Source organism: Mesoplodon mirus, assembly GCF_964341445.2.
Source record: "Mesoplodon mirus genome assembly, chromosome: 2".
Classification (NCBI taxonomy): Eukaryota; Metazoa; Chordata; class Mammalia; order Artiodactyla; family Ziphiidae; genus Mesoplodon; species Mesoplodon mirus.
Genome location: NC_138977.1, coordinates 12,845,815 through 12,868,872, shown reverse-complemented (window position 1 = coordinate 12,868,872; position 23,058 = coordinate 12,845,815). Strand labels below are relative to the sequence as shown.

Sequence of the window (23,058 nt, the reverse complement as noted above, 5' to 3'; positions counted from 1 at the left end):
TCCATCGCCAGCCTCATGCGCCAGCCCTCTGGAGCCTTCCTCTGAGTGACAGGATAAGGGGGGCATTTAGTAGGTGTGGGGGTGGGGAGTCCTGACTGAACTTCCTCTCAACGTGGCTCACAAGAGCCCACTCAGAGATATCAGGGGCTGCTCGAATCAGAAGCTTGTCTTCTCACGCACACGGCTCCAGACCATGGGCAGAAGCAGTCAGAATTTCCCGCCTGGGGCAAGAAGAGAGAGAACTATCTGTCGAGTATGAGGGCATCCTTAGGACACGCCATCCATGCTGCACGATTCCTAGAACCCTTGCACTCTCTTCCCTCACTCTCATCTTTTATTGCGCTGAGTTCTACCAGTTGTCTTTGCCTTAGAAGGCTTGAGGTTCCAATGCGTACAAAGGACCCCTCAAATCAGAGAAGAGGTCAAGACGTGCCACTTCTGAAACTGACATGGAGAAGAACCCATGTCCCAAGGAGAGCATGAGCTGTGTACAGGACGTGATCGGACTGGGGGTTAGGAGAGGGAGAGGAGCAACCTGGACGTGTCGTGTGTTTCCAGGTCTTTATCTAGAACGCCCTACAGATTTACCGCTTACAAGTAAGTATATCACATCCATTCATTCCTTTAGCCGTGCCTCCACGTGAAGGAATATCTGCCAAGAACTGTGCTGCTCCCTGGGAATCAGCACGATAGTGATTTGTCTCCTTCTCTTTGGGAGTATAATCGGAGAGGCAGACACTAAAAAAACAGAAATACACTGCTTCACGACAACGGTGCTAAGTACACATTAGCAGAACATGGACTTGGTAGGGGGCTTGTAACTGGGCGATGCATCCTAGTTTGGGCACGTAGAGAAAGTTTCCCTGACGAGGTGCCGAAGCTCAGACCCCGGAGGGCTACACAGACTTCGTCCACGGGAAGGGGAGGAGAGGATGTCTTCTAGGCAGAATGACTGGCTTGTACAAAAGCCCTGACCTGGCCACAGGAAGAAGGCCAGCCCCAGTGCAGCAGCAGGAGGGAGGGGCTGATGCTGGGTCAAGGGTCCCCCTGCACCCCTACCCCAAAGCAATAATCGGTCTCTCTGTGTTCAGGCTCTACGTTCAGAAAACAAGTGCCTAATCTAAATTTTCTCACTCACTGGTGTTCCTTCTGGGGAAAAGAAAGTCAGACATTCTGGTCCCTTTGACCTTTCCTGGGAGGCAGACTCTGTTGTGTTTCCTGCACATGTACTGGAAGTCAGAAAGACAGCAGGGCCAATCATTAGCTGTTTTAGCCTAAATAAGTCACTTAACATTCCCACGTCTCCTCTGCCTCATGTGTGAGATGAAGATACATCTATTCCTGCAGAGGAGGCTTCCCTGAGTCTCCCACACACAGAAGCTGGTACTTACTCTTATACCCTGAGTGACTTCTCTGTCTGCACTGGTCATTCTTACATCTCCTCTGGGATGGTTAGTTTCATGTGGCAACTTGGCTAGACTATAGTACCAGTTATTCAATCAAACACTAATTTAGGGTAGTCTGCAGATGGGATTCATATCTACAGTCTGTTGACTTTAAATAAAGGAGATTATTCTAAATAATCTGGGTGGGCCTGATCCAATCAGTTGAAGAGCCTTAACAGCAAATCGGGTTCCCCTGAGGAAGAAAAAACTCCGCCTCAAGATAGCAGCATCAGCCCCCTGCTCAGCGTTTCCAGCCTGTCGACCTGCCCTACAGATTTCAGGCTTGCCAGCCCCTATCATCACATAAGCTAATTCCTTAAGAATATATAGTGGGATACAGTGGCTGTCTGGAGAACTCTGACTGGTACATCCTCCAACGAGAATATAAGCTCTATGAGAGCAAAATCTTCATTTACCTAATTCACTGTTAGATCCCCAGCAACTAGACTAGATCTTGGCACACACAGGATGCTCCAGAAATATGTGCTACATGAATGGATATTTCTCAAAAGGCCTGGCACTGCTCACTGCCTGCACATGGCCATCACGTCCCACGGACTCATTCTTCCTAAATCTCTTCTACCTTCATTGCCTATTTTCTCTTTGCCACGCCGCTCCCTCATTCATGATCTCACAACTCTTTTTCTGTCTTGTTGTGCTAACATCTAAACTGCCCTCCACGTCACCAGTCTTTCCCTGTTCTTTTCATCCCACTCATCTTTGCCACATTTATCTTCCCCCAGAAAAGTGTTAGTTACGTCATCCCCTTGTTCCATTCTGTTTTTCACAAGGAGCTGGGCACCAAGATGAATAAGACAAGGTCCTTTCCTTCAAGGCGGAATCACAGCGCTTCAGTGGTTCCCTGGGAACTACAACTGAAAAGGCCATTGAAGAGCCACCCTTCTGGATCCATCATCTTCTGGCTGTGGGATCCTAGGCAAGGATTAGCTCTCCAAGACTTCATTCCTCATCTGTGAAATTTTGTCTTATAGGTATGGAGTTTGCCAGTGATTGAGTCTGTGTGTGTGTGTGTGTGTGTGTGTGTGTGTGTATGAGAGAGAGGGAATAAATAATGTCCATGAAGCTGAAACTGTAAGTCCTGATCATCCTTAACTGTAAGCTATCATTCATCTTATTAATACCACTATTCTATCTTGTTCTTAGATATTAGGTCATCACTCTGATTTCTACTCTAAACTTTCTAATGCTGAAAGCAAGTAACCGTAAATTAAACAAAAATCAAAGGGAGAACTAAGGACAACAAAAACAGTGCTAAAATGATACCCAGGGGGGATCATGTTGGCTCTTAACTAACATTCAATGATTCCTAATACCGTATTTCTTGTGTTGACCAAATAGGAAGACTACTTCCTTATAACTGGGATTGCAAACAATTTTTTCCCTCCCATATGGAAAGAAAAATAAAAGTCACTAGACTATAAATAAATAAAGGAACAGGGAAAGAATCTGGAGTTTAGTGAAATGCGCCAACAGTTCAACAAACATCTCTAGGGCAAAGTCTATCGCACTCGTTCTATTTGTACGATTTGCAGCAGGGCACTGTCCCCTTCCCATGTTTTAACAAAGGCCGCATGAGAAAGTACATACAGAGGAACGACGGGATGAGACAGTCTATCTCCTAACAATCCTGACAAGCTGGAAATACAACCGAGGGCTGACCAAAACTCTTCTCCTTTCTTATTCACCAAAGGGAAGCATACCTTTTACAAAGAGTTCTTCAAACCCCGACAAAGATGATGCCAACAACTGCATCATAATGCTGAGATGATTATGAATAATATAATAATTTCCCATTTGGGGGGCAGGAATGACAAACCCCTGCTAAACTTGTTTCCACATCTTTGGATTCTTATTTATTTACTTATTTTTAAATTAAAAAAAATCTTAATTGAAGTATAGTTGATTTACAACATTGTGTTAGTTTCAGGTATACAGCAAAGTGAATCATTTATACATATACTTATATATACATATATTCATTCTTGTTTTAGACTCTTTTTCCCACATAGGTCATTACAGAGTATTGAGTAGAGTTCCCTGTGCTATACAGTAGGTTCTTATTAGTTATCTATTTTATATATAATAGTGTGTATATGTCAACCCCACTCTCCCAATTTATCCCTTTCCTCCTTCCCCCCTGGTAAACATAAGTTTGTTTTCTATATCTGTGACTCTACTTCTGTTTTGTAAATAAGTTCCTTGGTGGGCTTCCCTGGTGGCGCAGTGGTTGAGAGTCCGCCTGCCGATGCAGGGGACATGGGTTCATGCCCCGGTCTGGGAAGATCCCACATGCTGTGGCGCGGCTAGGCCCGTGAGCCATGGCCACTGAGCCTGCGTGTCCGGAGCCTGTGCTCCGCAACCGGAGAGGCCACAGCAGTGAGAGGCCCGCGTACCGCAAAAAAAAAAAAAAGTTCATTGGTACCTATTTTTTAGATTTCACATATAAGCGATATCATTCTTGCTTTCTATTGTCCTTTCACCTATATGTGTGACTCCCCCCTTAATTAAATGACAGGTTTTCCCCACTGGGAGGCAGAAGGGGACTGTTCTGGCCTTTCTATCTCATTTACTTTTGCAGGCTTTCTTAGACCCTGCTACCCTCCCACGGAGATTAGGATTCTGGGGCTTTCCTTCTGGCACCAATGCAAGCTGTTTCATTCCCCTTGATGAAATAGTGCTCAAAGAACGTGAGTCACTCAGGGACCAAAGAAGCCCATTCTCCTAGGCAACATGTTTAGGTAAGATCTATCCAGTGCTTCTATGGGGAGTCAAAATGTTTCTTCAGAGCTTCTGAATCTTATTTGCAAAGTTGTCAATGATTTAAGAGTCAGTGTTTAATTAATAAACAGAATTTAATTAATAAACAATATCTACTGGTTATCAAATGCCTGCTATGTACCAAGCACGTTACATACATTATTCATTCACGACAGCCCTATAAGGTAGAAATTATTATTCCCATTTTATGGAGGAGGAAGCTGAAGCTGGCTAAAGTAAATTAAATTATCCAAAGAGCTAGTAAACTGCAGACCTGGGACTCAAACCCAGTCCTACTGTCAGTGTTTGTACCCAAATCTACACTCCACGTCCTTCCTTCCCACACTGAACTGTCATGAGCAAGACAGGGGGAGTTGTGGTAACTTTGTTTGTTTGTTTGTTTATTTATTTATTTATGGCTGCGTTGGGTCTTCGTTGTGGCTCACAGGCTCTAGAGCGCAGGCTCAGTAGTTGTGGCACATGGGCTTAGTTGCTCTGTGGCATGTGGGATCTTCCTGGACCAGGGCTCGAACCCGTGTCCCCTGCATTGGCAGGCAGAGTCTCAACCACTGCGCCACCAGGGAAGCACTCCAATGTATTTTTGTGCTCCAGCTTCAAGGGGGCAGTGCCTTAGTTACAGAGGTTGGGAATTGAGCAAAACCAGAGGCAAAGTCACCTGCCTTAAGTGTGTTCATTTGGCTACAGAAGGAAAAGCTGTCAAATATTGGCCTCATCAGGCCTACCTTAGCCATCAGTCTGCTTGCTTTATTTGGGAAGACGGTAACACTGGCCTCGAAATGCTTTGTCCTCCCCCACTCTCCACTGCCCAATAAATCTGGTAAATGTTAGTTGGCAGCTCCATTACCTTTGCACAAATTTTCAAATCTCTATCATGAAGTATCACAGAAAGAAATACCCACTTTTCTTCAAGGCTCTTCCCAACCTGGTCTGGTTTCTCTTTCCTGCCTTAGCTTTCTAAAATACAAAGATGATATCACTCCCCACATGTGAAATGCTTCAGCTGCTTCCCACTGCCTACAACACAAAGTCACAGTACACAAAGAAGGCTCACCCAATCTGGTCCTTGTCACATCTTCTGCTCCACCCCCATGTTTACTTCACATTCTCACCATAACTCTGGAGTATCCTTCTCAATTAAAAAAATTTTTTTTTGGTGCAGCAAATCTTGCTCATAATTCAAGTCACAGATCAGAGGTCCCCTCTCTTCCCTAAACATCCCACCTCTTTTCTCCAAACTGCCAAGGAGAGTCGGTTTCTTTTCTTTTTCTTCCTATTTTGTTTTCTCACATATGTTGCAGCAGCTGAGTATGGGCTCTGCTTTCTGGGTTTGAAGACCCCTCCTTAGTTTTGTGATCTTTGGCAAGTAATTTAAGTTACCTGTGGCTCGGTTTTCCCTTCTATGTTTCATGACAATGTCCTTCAACTGACAACCCTCTGAAGTAATAGTCTGTGATAACCCAACAGAGGGTTTTTATCACAGGTAAAGGACAAAGGACACAAAGAAGAACAAATGGAGCCCAAAGTTAGTAGAAGGAGAGAAATAACAAGGTTAGAGCAGAAACAAATGAAATAGATGCTAAAAAGACAACAGAGAAGATCAATGAAACTAAGAGCTGGTTCTTTGAAAAGATAAACTAAATTTACAAGTCCTTAGCGAGACTCACGAAGAAAAAAAGAGAGAGGACCCAAATAAATGAAATCAGAAATGCAAGAGGAGATGTTATCATTGATAACCACAGAAGTACAAATGACTATGAGACTATTATAAACAATTATATGCCAACAAGTTGGACAACCTAGAAGAAATGGATAAATTTCTAGAAACGTACAATCTACCAAGACTAAGTCATGATGAAATAGAAAATCTGAACAGACCAATTACTAGTAAGGAGATTGATCAGTAATCAAAAATCTTCAACAAGTAAAAGTTCAGGACCAGATACCTTCACTGGTGCATTCTACCAAACATTCAAAGAAGAACTAACACCAATTCTTCTCAAATTCTTCCAAAAGATAAAAGCGGAGGGAACTCTTCCAAACTCATTTTATAAGGCCAGCATTACCCTGATACCCAAACTAGACAAGGACCTCACAAGAAAATAAAATACTGGCCAGTATCCCTGATAAACATACGTGCAAAAATCCTCAACAAAATATTAGCAAAGTGAATTCAACAATACATTATAGAGATCACATATTATGATCAAGTGGGATTTATTCCAGGGATGCAAGTATGGCTCAACATCTACAATTACACCATATTAACAAAATGAAGGATAAAAGTCAAATAATCGTCTCAATAGATGCAGAAAAAGCATTTGACAAAATTCAACATTTATGATAAAAACTCTCAATAAAGCAGGTATGGGGGGAAAGTATCTCAACATAATGAGGGCCAGATATGACAAACTCACAGCTAATATCATATTCAATGGTGAAAAGCTGAAAGGATGTCCACTTTAGCCACTTTTATTCAACATAGTATTGGAAGTACTAACCAGAGCACTTAGACAAGAAAAAGAAATAAAAGGCCTCCAAATTGGAAAGGAAGAAGTAAAACTGTCACTATTTGCAGATGACATATTATATATAGAAAACCCTAAAGGCTCCTTCAAAAAACTGTTAGAATACATGAATTCAGTAAAGTTGCAGGATACAAAATCAATACTCAAAAATCTGTTGCATTTCTATACATGAATAACAAACTATTAGAGAAATTAAGAAAACGATCCCATTTACAATTGCATTAAAGAGAATAAAATACCTAGGAACAAATTTAACCAAGGAGGTGAAAGACTGCATATTGAAAACTATAAGACATTACTGAAAGAAACTGAAGAAGACACAAATAAATGGAGAGATAGTCCATGCTCATGGATTAGAAGAATCAGTATTATTCAAATATTCATACTACCCAGAGCAATTTACAGATTCAATGCAATCCCTATCAAAATTCCAATGGCATTTTTCAAAGAAATGGAACAAATAATCCTAAAATTTGTATGAAACCACCAACCCTCCCCTCCCAAACGCCAAAGAAACCTTGAGAAAGAAGAACAAAGCTGGAGGCATCATATGCCCTGATTTCAAATTATATTACAAAGCTATAGTAATTAGAACAGTATGGATAAAGAAATTGTGGTATATATACACAATGAAATATTATTCAGCCATAAAAAAGGGTGAAATCTTGCCATTTGTGACAACATGAATGGATCTTGAGGATATTATGTTAAGTGGATAAGTCAGACAGGGAAAGACAAATACCGTATGATTTCTCTTATATGCGAAATCTAAAAATGAAGAAACAAACATACACAAGCTCATAGATACAGAGAACAGGTTGGTGGTTGCCAGAGGTGTGGGATGAGGAGTGGGAGAAATGGGTGAAGGGCGTACAAAGGTAAAAAGAAAAAGAAAGCAAAGAAAAAAGAAAGAAAGGGACAAAGGTTTGTTACTGCTTAGCTAATGTCATTCCAATGAATTGATAACCATTGATTGTTGATCTTATGTCCAGACAACTTAAAAATTATTTTGTTTGTTCTAATACATTTTCAATAATAGACAATTATACTGTTGGTAAAAAATATTTCTTGCTAATTTTTTTGCCCAAACTCATTTCAAGACTTCAGATAAATGTGGCAAAACACTTGTAAAAATATTTCCTAACTAAAATCAGAAAAATGGAAATTAAAGAAGATCACTCTTGTTCATAATTGGAATTTATTTTTAAATTCGATCATTGCTCATGTTGGCAATGGTGTAAACAGTCTTATATACTTTTGGTGGGATTGTAAATTGATCTGGTTAGGCAATATGGCAGAGTGGCATCAATTTTGAAATGCACAACTCTTTTGATCCAGTTAAAAAAAAAGATTTCACTTTAGATTTATGTCTTCAAAGTGAGAATAAATTTAGGTTGTTAAGAAAAAAACTACAAAAAAAATTACCTGGAAAATAAGAAGCTAAAGTGTCATTATTTAATTAACAGCAAGTTAGCTCCTATTCCTTGCAAGTGAGTTTTCTATGGTAGAGGTTACTCTGGAAGCACTTTCCTTAATTTTTATGGACTCTAAATTATGAAAGAATTCTGCTTTCTTCTGGGGGCCTAACGAGGACATTATGGGGTTGGTGAGCCCATGCTCTGCCCAGACTGTCTGGTAGACATCACACCGGGCCATTCCTTCCATGCAAATCTCATTTCGAGAATATCGATTTATGGATCTGGGCACAGGCATTACTTGGTTAGAATGACCAAAATGGCATTGGTGATGACACTTACAGAATGTCAACAGAGCCCAGACAGTGTCATGAATATTGCTTAGGGGAAATGTACTTCATTCCTACCCAGAGGAAGGAAATCTAAAGTGCCCTCATTGATTTTCTTAAGTAGGATTTCACTCTACCCTTGCTCCTAAAATCAGGTCAATTCAGTGAGAACTTTGAAAAACACATGGACCTGAGCCAGACTTTCCCTCATTCTTTGTGATCATGAACTTCTCACCATCAAGTTACTTCCTTCCATGGTGTCTCATCTTCCTATGTCTCCTATACAGAAAGTCCTTGCAGGGGTGGCCATGCAGTGGTCATGCAATGTTGGGAGGTCAGTTAAGCAGACACCAGCCTCTCCCTACCAGAAACTCTGCCCAACCAGCCCAGTGCCTCTCTGTAGGGCTGACTCTGCTATTGGGTTTGGTCTGAAATGTTTGGACCAATTTTGAGAAGCTGCATTTATCCCCGATGCTCCCTATTTACGTTATGTAAACATCATTTTTAAAAAAAAGGAGAAAGAGGAAAAGGAAAGGGAAAAAAAGAGCTGTCACACAGAACCAGTTGTAACCATATCATGGCTGTCGTTATAAATACAATTGCTTTGTTTTGGCAAGCTAATCTTCTATGCTAGCAGTTTTACCTGACGAAGGGGAAAATAAAAGAATGCAATAAAGTAAATTATGGCTCACTTTAGTAGTACAAACACTGCCCTTCTGTGAAAAAGGCTGGTCTGTTTTCAGGCCCAGGATAACAAGATTGGAATCATTGTGGAGAAAGCAAATCCCTTAAAGCTGGGCTAGAGTTGATCTGGATTCCTTGGGGGTTCTTGGACGTTGGCTTAGAGTGAGATAGGGGTTTCTGAGGCAGACTTTTAGCCAAAACTAGAGCCCCAGAGAGTTGAGCGTATGGCAGAGCACCCTCATGGGGCAGGGGAAGGGTGGGGCTAAGGTGTCAATAGGCTAGCAGTGGTACCAGGACCTTGGAAAGAGTACTGGTCTAGAAGTCAGAAACCTCCCTGTGCTTTGGACCCTATGACCCTATGAGTTAAGGTTTTCTTTTAGTTAAATAAAGAGGTGTTAATGGTCCCTGCCCTAACTCTATTATAGGCTACCGTGAGATGCAAATGAGACTGTATATGTAAAAGAGCTTTGTAAACAGTAGAATGCTTTTCAAAGTATTATAATAAATGGCCAGTTATTTCAGCCATTTGTCCATAGTATTGGGTTTAAGTAGCATTCAAGAAAAACCAACAAAACTTAAAGAACTAAGAAGCTGCATCAGATCCTCTTGCTATGGAACTCAGTTTCTTTTTTAGCAACTGGAAGAAATCGACCCTTTCGGAATGCAAGTTCTGAGGGAATTGCAGAATTGTCTTCTTATAGAGTGTCTCATTCCTTTGGGGTCTGGCAGAGGGAAGTTCTGTGCTTAAAACTTGACCCTGGTCTAATTATATTGTCTGGCTGGGGTAGCAGAGCTGGTTGGCATTTGTCCCAAGTGTCTAGTTGATGAATATAAATAGGGATCAGGACATTTGAAGTCAGAATGTCACATTTAACAAGGTTATTAGAGTTCAAGACATCCTTCTGAAGGCGGCATTTGCTCTGTTGAAAATATAACAGAAAATAACACATCAGACATTTATCAATGCTGCCACATCTCTTTTCATGTTTCCTTCCTTTAATCCCCTAGATGAAGTGATAGCTAATTTTTGGCAGTTCATACACAAAAATCCAAAGTAATCAAAGAAAAATGGTTAGAATGCACCATCAACAAACTCTGAACTTAAATTTTATATAATTTTGACTAATGTACAAAGTGAACATTTTTCTTTAAGTCTACAATGTAGTTTCTTTGGTACTGTAAAATTTTCTTTCATTATTTTAAATGCATATACTGTATCTTAAGTAAGCTGGATGATTTCTAAGTAGGTATACATTTATGTACACACTACCCAGATGAAGATATACATTGTTTCCATCACCCCAGAGAGCTCTCTCCTGCTCCTGTCCAGACGATATCCACTCCCTGCCATGAATCCGTCATTAGGACTTCTGTCACCAAAGATTAGCTTTGCTTGTGATTGAATTTCAAATAAATGGAATCATAAAGTATCTATTCTTTTTGCCTGGCTTCTTTGGTTCAACATAATTTTTTTCAGATTCATCTGTGCTTTCATGTACATCGATCGCTGGTCTTTTTATTGTTGAGTAGTATTCCAGTGTATGATTGTACCCCAACTGATTTACAGATTTTTCTCTTGTTAGACCTTGGGGTTATTTTTTGGCTATTATGAACAAATGTGCTATGATGACCATTCTTGTACAAGTCTTTCTGTGAATGTATGCATTCACTTCTCTTGGGTATATATCCAAGAGTGAAATTGCTAGGTTAGAGGATAGTATATGTTTAACTTCAGTAGAAACTGACAAATTTCCAAAGCAGTTGTGCCACTTTAAACTCCCACCATGCTATATAACAATCTGGCAGAGTATGTAAAATTATGTTCCTGAAAAAATGAGTTTTTAAAATAACAGTTTTTGTAAATAATGACTATTGAGCGAGATGCCTATACCAACATAAATTTCAGAGAAATTTGAAAAATGCAGTTAATTGCTCAGTTGTTTTATTATTATTTTTTTGGGGGTAAAGAAAGATGAAAGAAGAGGAGATAAAAATAAAGATAAAAATTCATAAATTTTATAACTTTTTTCTATTAATCCAAAAGCATCATAAAAACCAAAAATATTTAAATGAGAAAAACACTATTTACCAAAACATGAAAACAAAATGTTAAAAATAGTTATGCCACATTTTATCAGTTCTATGCCGTATCATTTTCCTCCCCCATTTTAACATCTCTGAAATCAGGAAGCATCTTACCATCAATGACGATTTACATTTACAGTAGATACGCCAACTCAAAATTGTTGCTTGCCATCTGGTTCTGAAAGAATGAAGTCACTAGCTACTTGCTGACCTTCAACAAACCCTGAAAGGAGTTTGGGGTGGAGACCAGGAATGAGGCACTCTGTGCTCTGGGAAAAACTGGCAGAACAGGCCTTCAGACAGTTAGATATTTTCAGGAGAAGATTTCATGAGCCCAATTCCTTGCATCTTCTCATATCTAGAAAAGCACTAAAATCATTAATAGAGACATCTGCTCCTCGTGGCTAGCAGCCACCTTCTTGTGACCAGCAGCAACCTTCTTCTAAGATGTGTGCTTGATTGCACGTATCCCCTTTCACCAAAATCACATATATTCTAACCTCCCCCTTCCACTTCTTCAGAACAGTTCCCTAGAGGTATCTGAGGCTGTTCCCCGGGCTATAGTCCTCATTAAGCCCCAAATAAAACTGAACTCACAACTCTCACTTTGTGAAAATTTTTCGTTGACAGATGTGACATGTGAAGAGCTTAGATTAGTCAAGAATAATATCTCAGAGAAATCAAAGACATGGGAATTAAAGCTAAGTGCTACCTTTGTATTTGGCTACTAGATGAGAAAGACGGTTAAAAATGGTACTACTTCTTGGTTCCAAGAAAACATGAATGCAAGCACATCCTGCTAGTATGGGGTGTAAATCATCACCACCTTTCAGGAAAGCAGTTAGACAAAACTTATCAAGATCTTTTGGAAAGCATTTTTGACCCAGGAAGTTGACTTTTAGGAACATATCCTAAGCGATAAACACAGAAAAAAAAAACAAAACAATTGAGATCATGATTTTATAATGATGAAAACTGGACGCAATTTAAATGCTGTACAATAGGGGGGACAGTTAAAGAAACTCCAATAATGGACCATTATGCAACCACTAAAATATTTTAAGATAATTTCTAAAGTTACTGGAAAATGCTTACATTTTAATATTAGATGAGAAAGTAGAATAAAAATTATATTAATGGCCTGACTCTACAATGTTTAACAACATACATGGGATGCTTATATATATACGTACATCATAAAAATTAAATATACTAATATTAATAATGATTATTTCTGGGTGGTGAGATTATTATTCTTCCTTACTTCTTTATGCTTTTCACCATTTTCAAAATTTCTTACAATTAGCAATGAAACACTCATAGTTATTTTAGAAATATAAAACGGCAGAGAAAAGAATGACCAATAATCCAATTTGCGTAACATGGGCATGAAAGAGTAAGTCAAATCTTATGAAAATCAGCCAATGTTCACCACTTTTTTAAAAAAAGGAACTTGGAAAAAAATCTGTTCCTAATCAAGCATATGTAACAGGCACAACAGGGTAAAGTTAGGACAGACCATTTCTGCCTGGCTAGAAAGCATCCCTTTGTTTTCCACTTCGCAAGTTATAAGGCTCAGAGTCGGAATCCTGATCACATTAGAGTGTTTTGTAAATTTTTTTTTTACCCGTAAAGAGGTTGGAATCTTAAGTTCACACAGACATTCAGTTCATTTGACTCATCTTAAAATTAGATGGGTCCTGGGGTTAGAAACCTTAAGGGGCTAGTGTCTTTTATTGGGCTTTCCATAAAACTCGTGATGTTTGAAGTTTTCAAATATTAAAATGATATTCATTTCTACATCAGGTTATAATTCTTCTTTATGTTATGTTCTTTATTATGATCATGTTGTGTCTGGTAGGGAGAGTGAATGAGAGCCCCTAAGTTCACTGATGAATATCAGAGTCCAACTGTGATGTTGCCTTCAGTCGTCATTAAAGGACCCAAGACCTGGATCCCACATCAAAGCTTCAGGAGAAGCAGGGGAGTCTGTGAACTGCCCCGGTGGGTTTGGTTGGAAGCATCCAATGGGAACAAGGAAACTCTCTAGGACACAGTGAATAAGCAGAGAGAGAGGCCCATCTGATGCAAGCCACTGGTGGTAACGCACTTGTCACGTAGGCACGGTGCTCTCACCTATATTAGCTCCGTAAATCTTACTAATTTGATTTAAAGGAGGCTGGTCCTTGGCAGGCAAGTCACTCTGGAAGGCTTAGGATTCGTGTTTGTTCAGAAAGCTTTATAAATGGATCCCTCTTGTTTGCCATGTACCTTTTTACTAGATCTCTCCCAGAGCTGCTTCTCTTGTAGAGGAAAATGTCACCTGTCCTTATGGACAGGAGTTAATGGATTGTTAATGGATCCATTGTTAATGGATCTGAGGGGTCAGTAAGTAGGTCCATGTTAAAAGTATACATATATCAGTCACATCAAATGAGAAAGAAAAGTAGCTGGTTATTTGGGTAGATGGACAAAGATGACGTATAAGCCTCTTGTCAACTGTAGATACGTGGTATGTAACAGACCTCCACTGAATTCATTGAATTGGAAGACCAAATCTAGGCTTTGACTTTTCAACAGCCTTAAAAAATTCCTTTTCCAAATCTCCAGGCCTATCCCTTTTAGTATCTCTCTAACTGGAATGTCATTAGAAATTCCTTTGCAAATTAGGGTATGTATTGCCCCGATCTGCACATACAAGCTTTATTTGTCCTTCTCTATTAATTTTTTCTGTACTTTAACAGTAACTATTTATTCTGTTTTCTCTTTTCAGTCTGGCATATTATTGTGTTAAATCTCCATTTCATCTCTTTCAGCACCAGTGCGGTTAGTCATGTTCTGATCTTTGTAAAAATGTAGACTCAAGTTTCAAAGAAGAAAGAAAAAAGAAACAGTATGATATATTCTATGTCCTGAATTACTAAAGAGATCTCTTACACAGATACAATTGAAATTTAGCCTCATTTCTAAAACAGAGAGATGAGAAAGAGGAAAGGTAGCATAGCATTTACATATAGAATCCAACAATTGTCTATCTAAAATGGAACTCTGACTAAATGACCCAGTTATGGGATTGTTTTGGGATGAATAACTCAGAAGAAAGTTTTAAAAAGATAAGCCAAAGCTGGTCTTCAAGTTTTTTCCTTTTTTTTTTTTTGAGTGAGAAAGAAAATCTGTTCCAGCGTTTGAAATCTGTTTCTTCTGTTACAGTTTTTGAATAACAGTGTGCTAACCGCTGGATTTTTTCTATTGTTTAGAATCCAAATGGAAAGATATGAGAATGTTTTAATTGCAAACAAATATAGATGTATCTATGAGTCATCATCTGACAGGGGCAGCTATTTTCAAGTATTCCAAATGGCTGACTCATGCTAGGTTTACCTCCAGAATCTCTCCTGACTAGATCCTTCTCCCTATATGCCCAATGCCAGCACTCCAAGTCAGGCTGCCAGTATTTCTTGCCTTGACTTTGCCACAGTCTCCTAACTGGTCCCCTTGACTCCATTCACATCACTTTAAACCACGTCCCACATGTGCCAGTGTGCTGTGTATAGAGCACAAGCTGAACCCATCAGCTGGTCTCCCAGGACTTGGCTATAACTGCAGCTCCTCAGCTGGGCATTCAGGTCCTAAATGATCTGATCCTACCTCTCTACCATTATCTTGACACGTGCATTATATTCTGACAATTCTAGGTTACCACTAGTTATCTTTGCTTGGAATATTCTTCTTAGATATGACTGACTGGAAAACTCCTTCAGTACCACTTTCTGGAAAGTAACTAGGCAATTTGAATTTGTAGCCTTAGAAACAAAGAAATGATCCAAAGTGTAACTAAGGTCTACACACACATAGCTAATTTATCACAGCCCTATTTATAATAGCAAAAAAAAGTATGTGGGTATGGAAGGGGGAACAACATAAATGTCCAAAAAGAGTCAAATAAATTATGACTTAGGGGATATTATACACCAATTAAAAATGATTATTGTGAAAGTTTTAAACACATGGAAAATGTTTATTCTAGAAACGACTTAAGGTGACCTTAAGAGATAAAGATATCAAAAAAGATGCCATAAAAGCAAAAGAAGAAAGAAAAATAAGAATAGAGACATAAAACAGAGTCAGGGATGAAGCTAAAAAAAATCCGTTTTGGCTATGGAATGGGCTCCAGATTTGGCTGTTGGCTTTCTATCAACAAACATAGAAAAAAAAATCTGGAAAATAGCACAGTTTCGTATCCACAATATAAAAACATTCCTTTGCTCAGGAGAAATGCAGGTATTCCATATGTGAACTGCTCTGGTGAGTCCTCACGATGAAATCAGAGTAGAAAATCCTAACAAGAGCCACAATGGCAAGTTTCCTAAGCTTGCTTCTTACAGTATTCCTGATAAAATCAGTGGCAATTGCACCAGCCAATTCAATTCTCTTGTAAGGAGCGAATATGAAATAGTGCACGTTCTTAATTTTCTGTGAATCTACCTTGTTACAGAAACACATTTTAGAGAAACAGAAGGACTGAAGTATATTTCAATTAATCTTCATAAAGAAACAGTTTTTTTAGTCACACTTCTGATACACTTAATGAGTTTAAATTTGTGCTCGCTAAAAAAGTACCCGGAGTCCAGCCAATCTAGCTGGATAATTAAAAATAGACTTATCAGAACGAATGACTAAGGGGCAAGAGTAGAAACAGGGAGATCAGTGAGGAGGCTACTTCAGAAAGTCAGGAAAGAATGGATGGTGGTAATGATTTTAGGAATAGTAATAGGAATAGTAACAGTTCTAATAATGATGGTAAGAGTAACATCATATTCGTATTGTAATAATAGCAATAACAATAATACCAGATATGTACAGAATTATCATTCACTACCAGGTTTCGAATTGAATACGTAAAAATCAATTTTTAGCTAGCTAACGTAAATTAGATTCTTGAATCAAAACTAAGTTCCTGCGGGCTTTCCTGGTGGCTCAGTGGTTGAGAGTCCGCCTGCCGATGCAGGGGACACGGGTTCGTGCCCCGGTCTGGGAGGATCCCACATGCCGCGGAGCGGCTGGGCCCGTGAGCCATGGCTGCTGAGCCTGCGCGTCCGGAGCCTGTGCTCCGCAACGGGAGAGGCCACGACAGTGAGAGGCCCGCATACCGCAAAAAAAAAAACAAAAAAACAAAAAAAACCTAAGTTCCTTCACTGACATTTTCTTCTGTTAATAAAAAATCAAGCCTAAATTAAAACACACACACACACAAAACTCCACGCTGGGGGAATGGAGAGTTATTGTTTAATGGCTCCAGAGTTTCAGTTTGGAGATGAATGGACAGTCCTCATGGTGGCACAATAATTTGAATATACTTTATGCCACTGAAATATAAATGTAAAAACAGTGAAAATGATCAACTTTATGCTATATATATATTTACCACACACACACCCCGCCTTCCAGAATGCTCTACCAGGTAAGCTTGCTCAGGACAAAACTGAATCCTGTTGTGAAGAGGGCGGAGCCCAACAAGCCATCGACTTGCAGAGCCGTTCACCTGGACTCCCTGGACTCCCGGCTCCAAAATACGCACCAAGTCCTGATTAAAAGGGCAGCCAGTGTCCACAGCACTTGCCTCCTATAGTTTCCCCCCAAGAAGCACTATTTACAAAACGTAACTACAGGAGCTAATTTGTAATCATGAGAATTTTGTATAGGAACTGGTGAAAAGTTGGAGGCACGGCTACCAAAGACAATGACTTGAGCATTAGAGGATTTTATCTGTAATCCAACTGTGACAATAACAAGCCAGCAGGACATGCTGCCTCCATGGGGCCATTAGTACCCAGCCAAACTCTGCTGTCTGTCAGAAACTGTTTTTCTGTCTCTCTAGGGGGCTGGGGATGATGCAATTTGAATAGCTCATCGACGGGTTACTATGGAATGAGCTAAGGCGAGTTAGGACACATTCCGGTTTTACCCCAGAGGACAATTCTGACTGGCCCATGAAAAGACCCCGATTCTTTTTTTAAAAAAATAATTAATTAACTTTTGGCTGCATTGGGTTTTTTTTCCTTTAATTTTTTATTGTGGTAAAGTAAAATATACATAATATAAAATTTACCATCTTAACCATTTGTAAGTGTACAGTTCAGTGGCATTAAGTACATTCACACTGTTGTACAATCATCACCACTATTCATCCTCAGAATTCTTACATCACCCCAAACTAGAGCCCTGTACCCCATGAAACAAGGAACGCTTCACGAATTTGCGTGTCATCCTTGCGCAGCGGCCATGCTAATCTTCTCTGTATCGTTCCAATTTTAGTATATGTGCTGCCGAAACGAGCACAAGACCCTGATTCTTGAGGACTTAAGAGCCAACATCGCAGCGTCTTTGGTTGATTTATTCAACCTAGACTTTGATCAGCTTCTGCCTACAGAGTCAGAGGCCAAAGGAAGGTCATAATGAGCAACAAATAACTTAGTCCTATTTCTAGCAAATTCTTTTTTTTTTTTTTTTTTTGCAGTACGCGGGCCTCTCACTGTTGTGGTCTCTCCCGTTGCGGAGCACAGGCTCCGGACGCGCAGGCTCAGCGGCCATGGCTCACGGGCCCAGCTGCTCCGCGGCATGTGGGATCCTCCCGGACCGGGGCACAAACCCGCGTCCCCTGCATCGGCAGGTGGACTCTCAACCGCTGCGCCACCAGGGAAGCCCTCTAGCAAATTCTTTTAATGTTAAGTGAAATGAGCAGGATATTAAAAGAGAGCAGGGTATTAATTGATGTTGACAGTAGTATCTCAAACTTGCAGAAAATAGGCATAGGAAATATAAGGAAATTATAAAAATGTTAGCAGTTGTTCCCTATATGAGGGAGTTACGCAGATGATTAAATATTTATCCTCTTTACAAATTTTCTATAATGAGGATATAATGGGAAAAACAACCATGGTTAGAAAATATGAAGACATTTCTTTTTTATTTTTATTTATTTTATTTTATTTGCTTTTTGTGGAGCCTTTCTTAACTTCCTTGTGCCTGGTATTAGTTCCTCCAAATTTTTAATTCATTTTGCTATTATTGCTGCATATATGTCACTCTGTATTGTGATTACTTATTTGAATTCCTATCTCTCCCTCACTAGCCTGATTTCCTTTACAGCAGGGAACATGCCATTTATCTTTTCATTTCTGGTACTTCACACTATTCCTGGTATACAGTTGCTACCAAAGAAATGTTTGTTGTTTTGAATAAAGCATTTAGTTACTAAAAAGGTTATGTCAAGGGCCTGCTTGTTGCCAAGGAGCTTTCATACTTTTTCCTAAATTGTGGGGAGAGTTTGCAAACAAAGGAAAAGACAGTAGTAGAAACTAATATCTTCCCAAATTAGTGATAACGCTTTAGTGATAAATTAGAGATAGGGAAGAATTGTATACGCACGTAGAGAAAGGATGTATACATTGCTTTGTTTTTAAAAAATGACAAACAAGGACGTTTGCTCTGCCCAAGGAGATCACGCTCTTTCTGAGATACAGCGTTTGAAACTGGGTAAATAGTTTGACATGAATAACCATTGAAGGACAGTGGGGACACCGTAGGGTAAAAGCCAAAGAAGAATCAGAGAGTCCAACTTCTTCTCTGGACAAGAGAAGACAACAGAACTTCAATAAGATATCTTTTGTGGCTAAAAATCATCATCGCAAGTACAGATCTTAGTCACAAAAAAGCCCTAAAACGCAGTGCGTTGTATGTTTTGGCATAGGTATGCTATGGCAAAACCACATTTCCTTGGAAAATATCTTAGTGGTGTATTAGGATCAAATCCAAACCACAAAAGTTAGACCTGAGATGTTTTGTGTGCTGTTGTGGTCCCTCCCTCACATGAAACGCGGGTGTCCAGGCTCACCCAATGGGGAAGCTTGCCTCCAAGGGCTAGAGAAGGACCCTGACAAAGAAAGAACAATGGGGGAGAAATGACACATGAATATGTGCACAGTTTAACTTTATTCATCACCACGACTACAAATAAAGAGGAAGAATCACTTATTAATTCATCCTAATTTGTGCAAGTGTCTTTAAAAGGGACACAATCAAGAGAATGTTTTTGAAAAAGTCATGGTATGGGACTGGGTGATTTGGAAAGACACCCTAAATGGCAACCATAGAGAAGAGACGCACCCAGCATGTCAGGAGTTAGGAGGCCACCGAAAAGAATGTGAGAGGGCCTCCCTGGTGGTGCAGTGGTTGAGAGTCCGCCTGCCGATGCAGGGGACGCGGGTTCGTGCTCCGGTCCGGGAAGATCCCACATGCCGCGGAGCGGCTGAGCCCGTGAGCCATGGCCACTGAGCCTGCGCGTCCGGAGCCTGTGCTCCGCAGCGGGAGAGGCCACAACAGTGAGGGGCCCAAGTACCGCAAAAAAAAAAAGAAGAGTGTGAGAGAAGAAAGAATATGCTGGAACATTTTTTGAAACAGTTTTTACTCCAAGGAGATGCAAAGAATTCTGTGGATGAGTCAGCCTGGAAATAATTGGTAAGAGAGACTATGAAGTTCATAGGAGCAAAGGCTTAATAATACCCCAGAGGAAATTATCTAGCAAAAAAGCAAATGCCAGTGCCTTTGTTTGATAACATCCATTAGTGCAAACTGTCTGGCAGAAACCAGCAACAGGCATAAATATCTTGATTTTAAAAGCCACATGGAAAAACTGGATGAGCTCTTCAAAGAGTAGGCCTGTGTGTCTAGTTTAAGATCAAACAGCAACTACAACCTGCGTTTGGTAATGCTCGATGTATTTGGTATTTAAAGCAGGGCCCACAGGAAGGAAATAAAAGCAGATGTACAGTGAGGAACTTGAAGCAAAAAGAATCAAGAAATGAGCTGAGAAGCAAATGATGATGTAAAAAGGAGGAGCCTGAGGCCAAACTAAATTGGCCTAGGGCAAGTGTTAGCATAAATAAGATGAAACTTCACAAAGCTTTTTTTTTTTTTTTTGGTGACAAGTACCAACGTGCTATTTTTGTCTCCGTTAAAATTTCTAAAAAATATACTATAAAAGCAGATCTGGAATAATATATCATGACAATTTAAATACTGCTAAAGTAATGTAATTTGTGATAATTAAAAACTGAAATCAGCCAAATGGTCCACAACAGGGGCCTGGTAAATTACATTGTGGTACATCTGTGACTTAGATATTATGCAGCCTCCAGCAATTATATGCAGTAACATGAAATATACTCATGAAAGAGCTCTAATTGAACAAGCTATTTTATACAGTATGAATGATGGAGCTAAAGTAAGCCTATATATAGTTCTTTTTTCTTTTACTGGAGTAAAACTGATTTACAATTTGTTGTGTTAGTTTCTGCTGTACAACGAAGTGAACCAGCTATATGTATACCTATATCCCCTCCCTCTTGGACCTCCCTCCCACCACCCCCCATCCCACCCATCTAGGTCGTCACAGAGCACCGGGCTCCACTCCCCGTGCTATACAGCAGGTTCCCTTAGCTAACTATTTTACACCTGGTAGTGTATTTATGTCAAACCTCATCTCCCAATTCGTTCCACCCTCCCCTTCCCCCCACTGTGTCCACATATCTGGTCTCTACATTTACGTCTGTATTCCTGCCCTACAGATAGGTTCATCTGTACCATTTTTCTAGATTCCACATATATGTGTTATTGTACAATATTTGTTTTTCTCTTTCTGGCTTACTTCACTCTGTATGACAGATTCTAGGTCCATCCACATCTCTACAAATAACCCAATTTCGTTCCTTTTTAGGGCTGAGTAGTATTCCATTGCATATCTGTGCCACATCTTCTTTATCCATTCACCTATTTTTGGACACTTAGGCTGTTTCCATGTCCTGGCTATTGTAAATAGTGCTGCAATGAACATTGGGGATATATGTGTCCTTTTGAATTATGGTTTTCTCAGGGTATATGCCCAGTAGTGGGATTGCTGAATCATATGGTAGTTCTATTTTTAGTTTTTTTTTTCGTAATTACTTTTGTAAAGTTCTTTGGATTCTCAGGGAAAAGATATTATTTACCTTTAATTTTAGCTTTGGATATTTTTAATTAGTAGGAGTCTCACAGGGCTCTAAGCCAGCTCCAAAGGAAAGTAAAATCAAGACTTTCCTTGTGCATAGCTATGAGGCTTTATAAAACTCTTAACAAAATGCTGCAGAGAGGAAAGATGCTAGCGGGAGAGGCTGTCTGTAGTTCACATACTGCCATTCTTGGCCAGCATTTCTAGGACTCACCAAGCAAATACCAAGTATAATGTCTAGAGAGAGAATTTATCTATAGTACCCTCATATGAAGGACGCTGCCAAGTCTTTATGTGTCCCAATTTATGATTTGTTCTTAGAGACAGTCAACCATCTATAAACTAAAGAAAGGGAATCCCACCTGAAGGCTTCAGCTGGGGCCACCAGAGTGTGCTTTCCTCAGGCTGGTTTTCCTACTGATCACTTTGCCTGAGAGCATTTCAAGCACAATCCACTCCCCTTGGAGTGTCTGCATCTATTTGAGTATCTTGTTCCTTTTTGTCACTTTGAGATTTTGTCACTTTGAGATTATTAAACTAATTCCTCTAAGGCATATCCTATTTCTTTTGTGTTTCTAATAAATAGTTCTTAACATCACATTGTTTTATGACCGAATGGATTGTTTTATATCTTGGTGGTGACTGTGTTCTACTTTATTTCCTTAAGTACTGTTAGAATTTTTAAAGCCAGTATTTCTAAGTGAAGACTCTTTGTTTAAGGCAGTATTTACTTTTTACTTTTAGGACACCTGCACAGATGCAAAAACACTAAAAAAGCTTTAGGCAACTTTAAAATATTTATTTTATTGAAACCTTTACATTTATTTAATGTTAACTGTATAAAAAGAATCTAGACACCTTAACGGTGAATTTCACTTGAGGGAGAGGGATTAGGGTTCTATGAGAATCACCAGTTGGCAGTTTTTCCAACTACACATGCTGGCATCCGCCCCTAGATTCTAGAAGTTTGGGGGTGATTGTCACATTCTCTTCTTGTCAATAAAAAATAAAGGGGAATGAAATCTGCCTTTGGCTCCCTACTGCTTCCTGACTGTATTCTGGTTGCTGATCCCTTCATGATCATTCAGAAAACATTTTTAAGAGTTTATTATTTGAATTAAACTAGCACTTGTAAAAGCGAGTATGATGCTGAATATTACAGATCCGTTGTTAAAAAAAAACTTGAACTTGGAGCTACATCATCAAACTGTGTACACGAGATCCTAGGTCACAGCAGTAGTCTCCTCCCTTTGGTGCAAAGAGGATCGGAAAAATATTTCTGATGTCACAAGACAAAATGTTTTCAAGGAGAAAGGTTATACAAAAAGAATGAGCTGGTTGGTGGTTTCTTATTCGAATACGGCACCGTTGGGGCAGACTGACCTCGCAGGGCTAGGCCGAGCAGGTCGGAGCCAGTGAGGCTAGCAGACACTCTCCACACACGCCCCAGCCAAAAGCAGGCAGCCTAGCCACTCACCGGCAGGGCAAGATCCGGACCACATCGTTGGGCTTGTACCCTTCAATACAAACTGCACAGTTGTCAAAATCAGGCTCGGTTTCCTGCAACAGAGACAGCACAGATGAGCCTGCTTTCCTACCTTCAACTCCTGTAAACACACAAATAACAAGCCAAAGGAGAGCTTGCCTGGAGCAAGGCTTTCAACCATCTCGGTGCCCGTTTTCTTAATCCATAATTTATTGTACACTGGTTTAGTTTCTATTCCTTCCAAC

At 39.8% G+C, this 23,058-nt stretch overlaps 1 protein-coding gene across 3 annotated transcripts in view; it reads right to left on the bottom strand.

Moving 5' to 3' along the window:
• RNF150 (ring finger protein 150) overlaps positions 1-23,058 on the bottom strand; it is a 250,688-nt gene that overhangs the window by 56,223 nt on the left and 171,407 nt on the right. For all 3 annotated transcript variants that reach the window (XM_082644955.1, XM_082644957.1, XM_082644956.1), the window contains exon 4: positions 22,805-22,887. In XM_082644955.1, the coding sequence (XP_082501081.1) occupies positions 22,805-22,887 (83 nt within the window). The remainder of the gene's footprint in view (positions 1-22,804; positions 22,888-23,058) is intronic.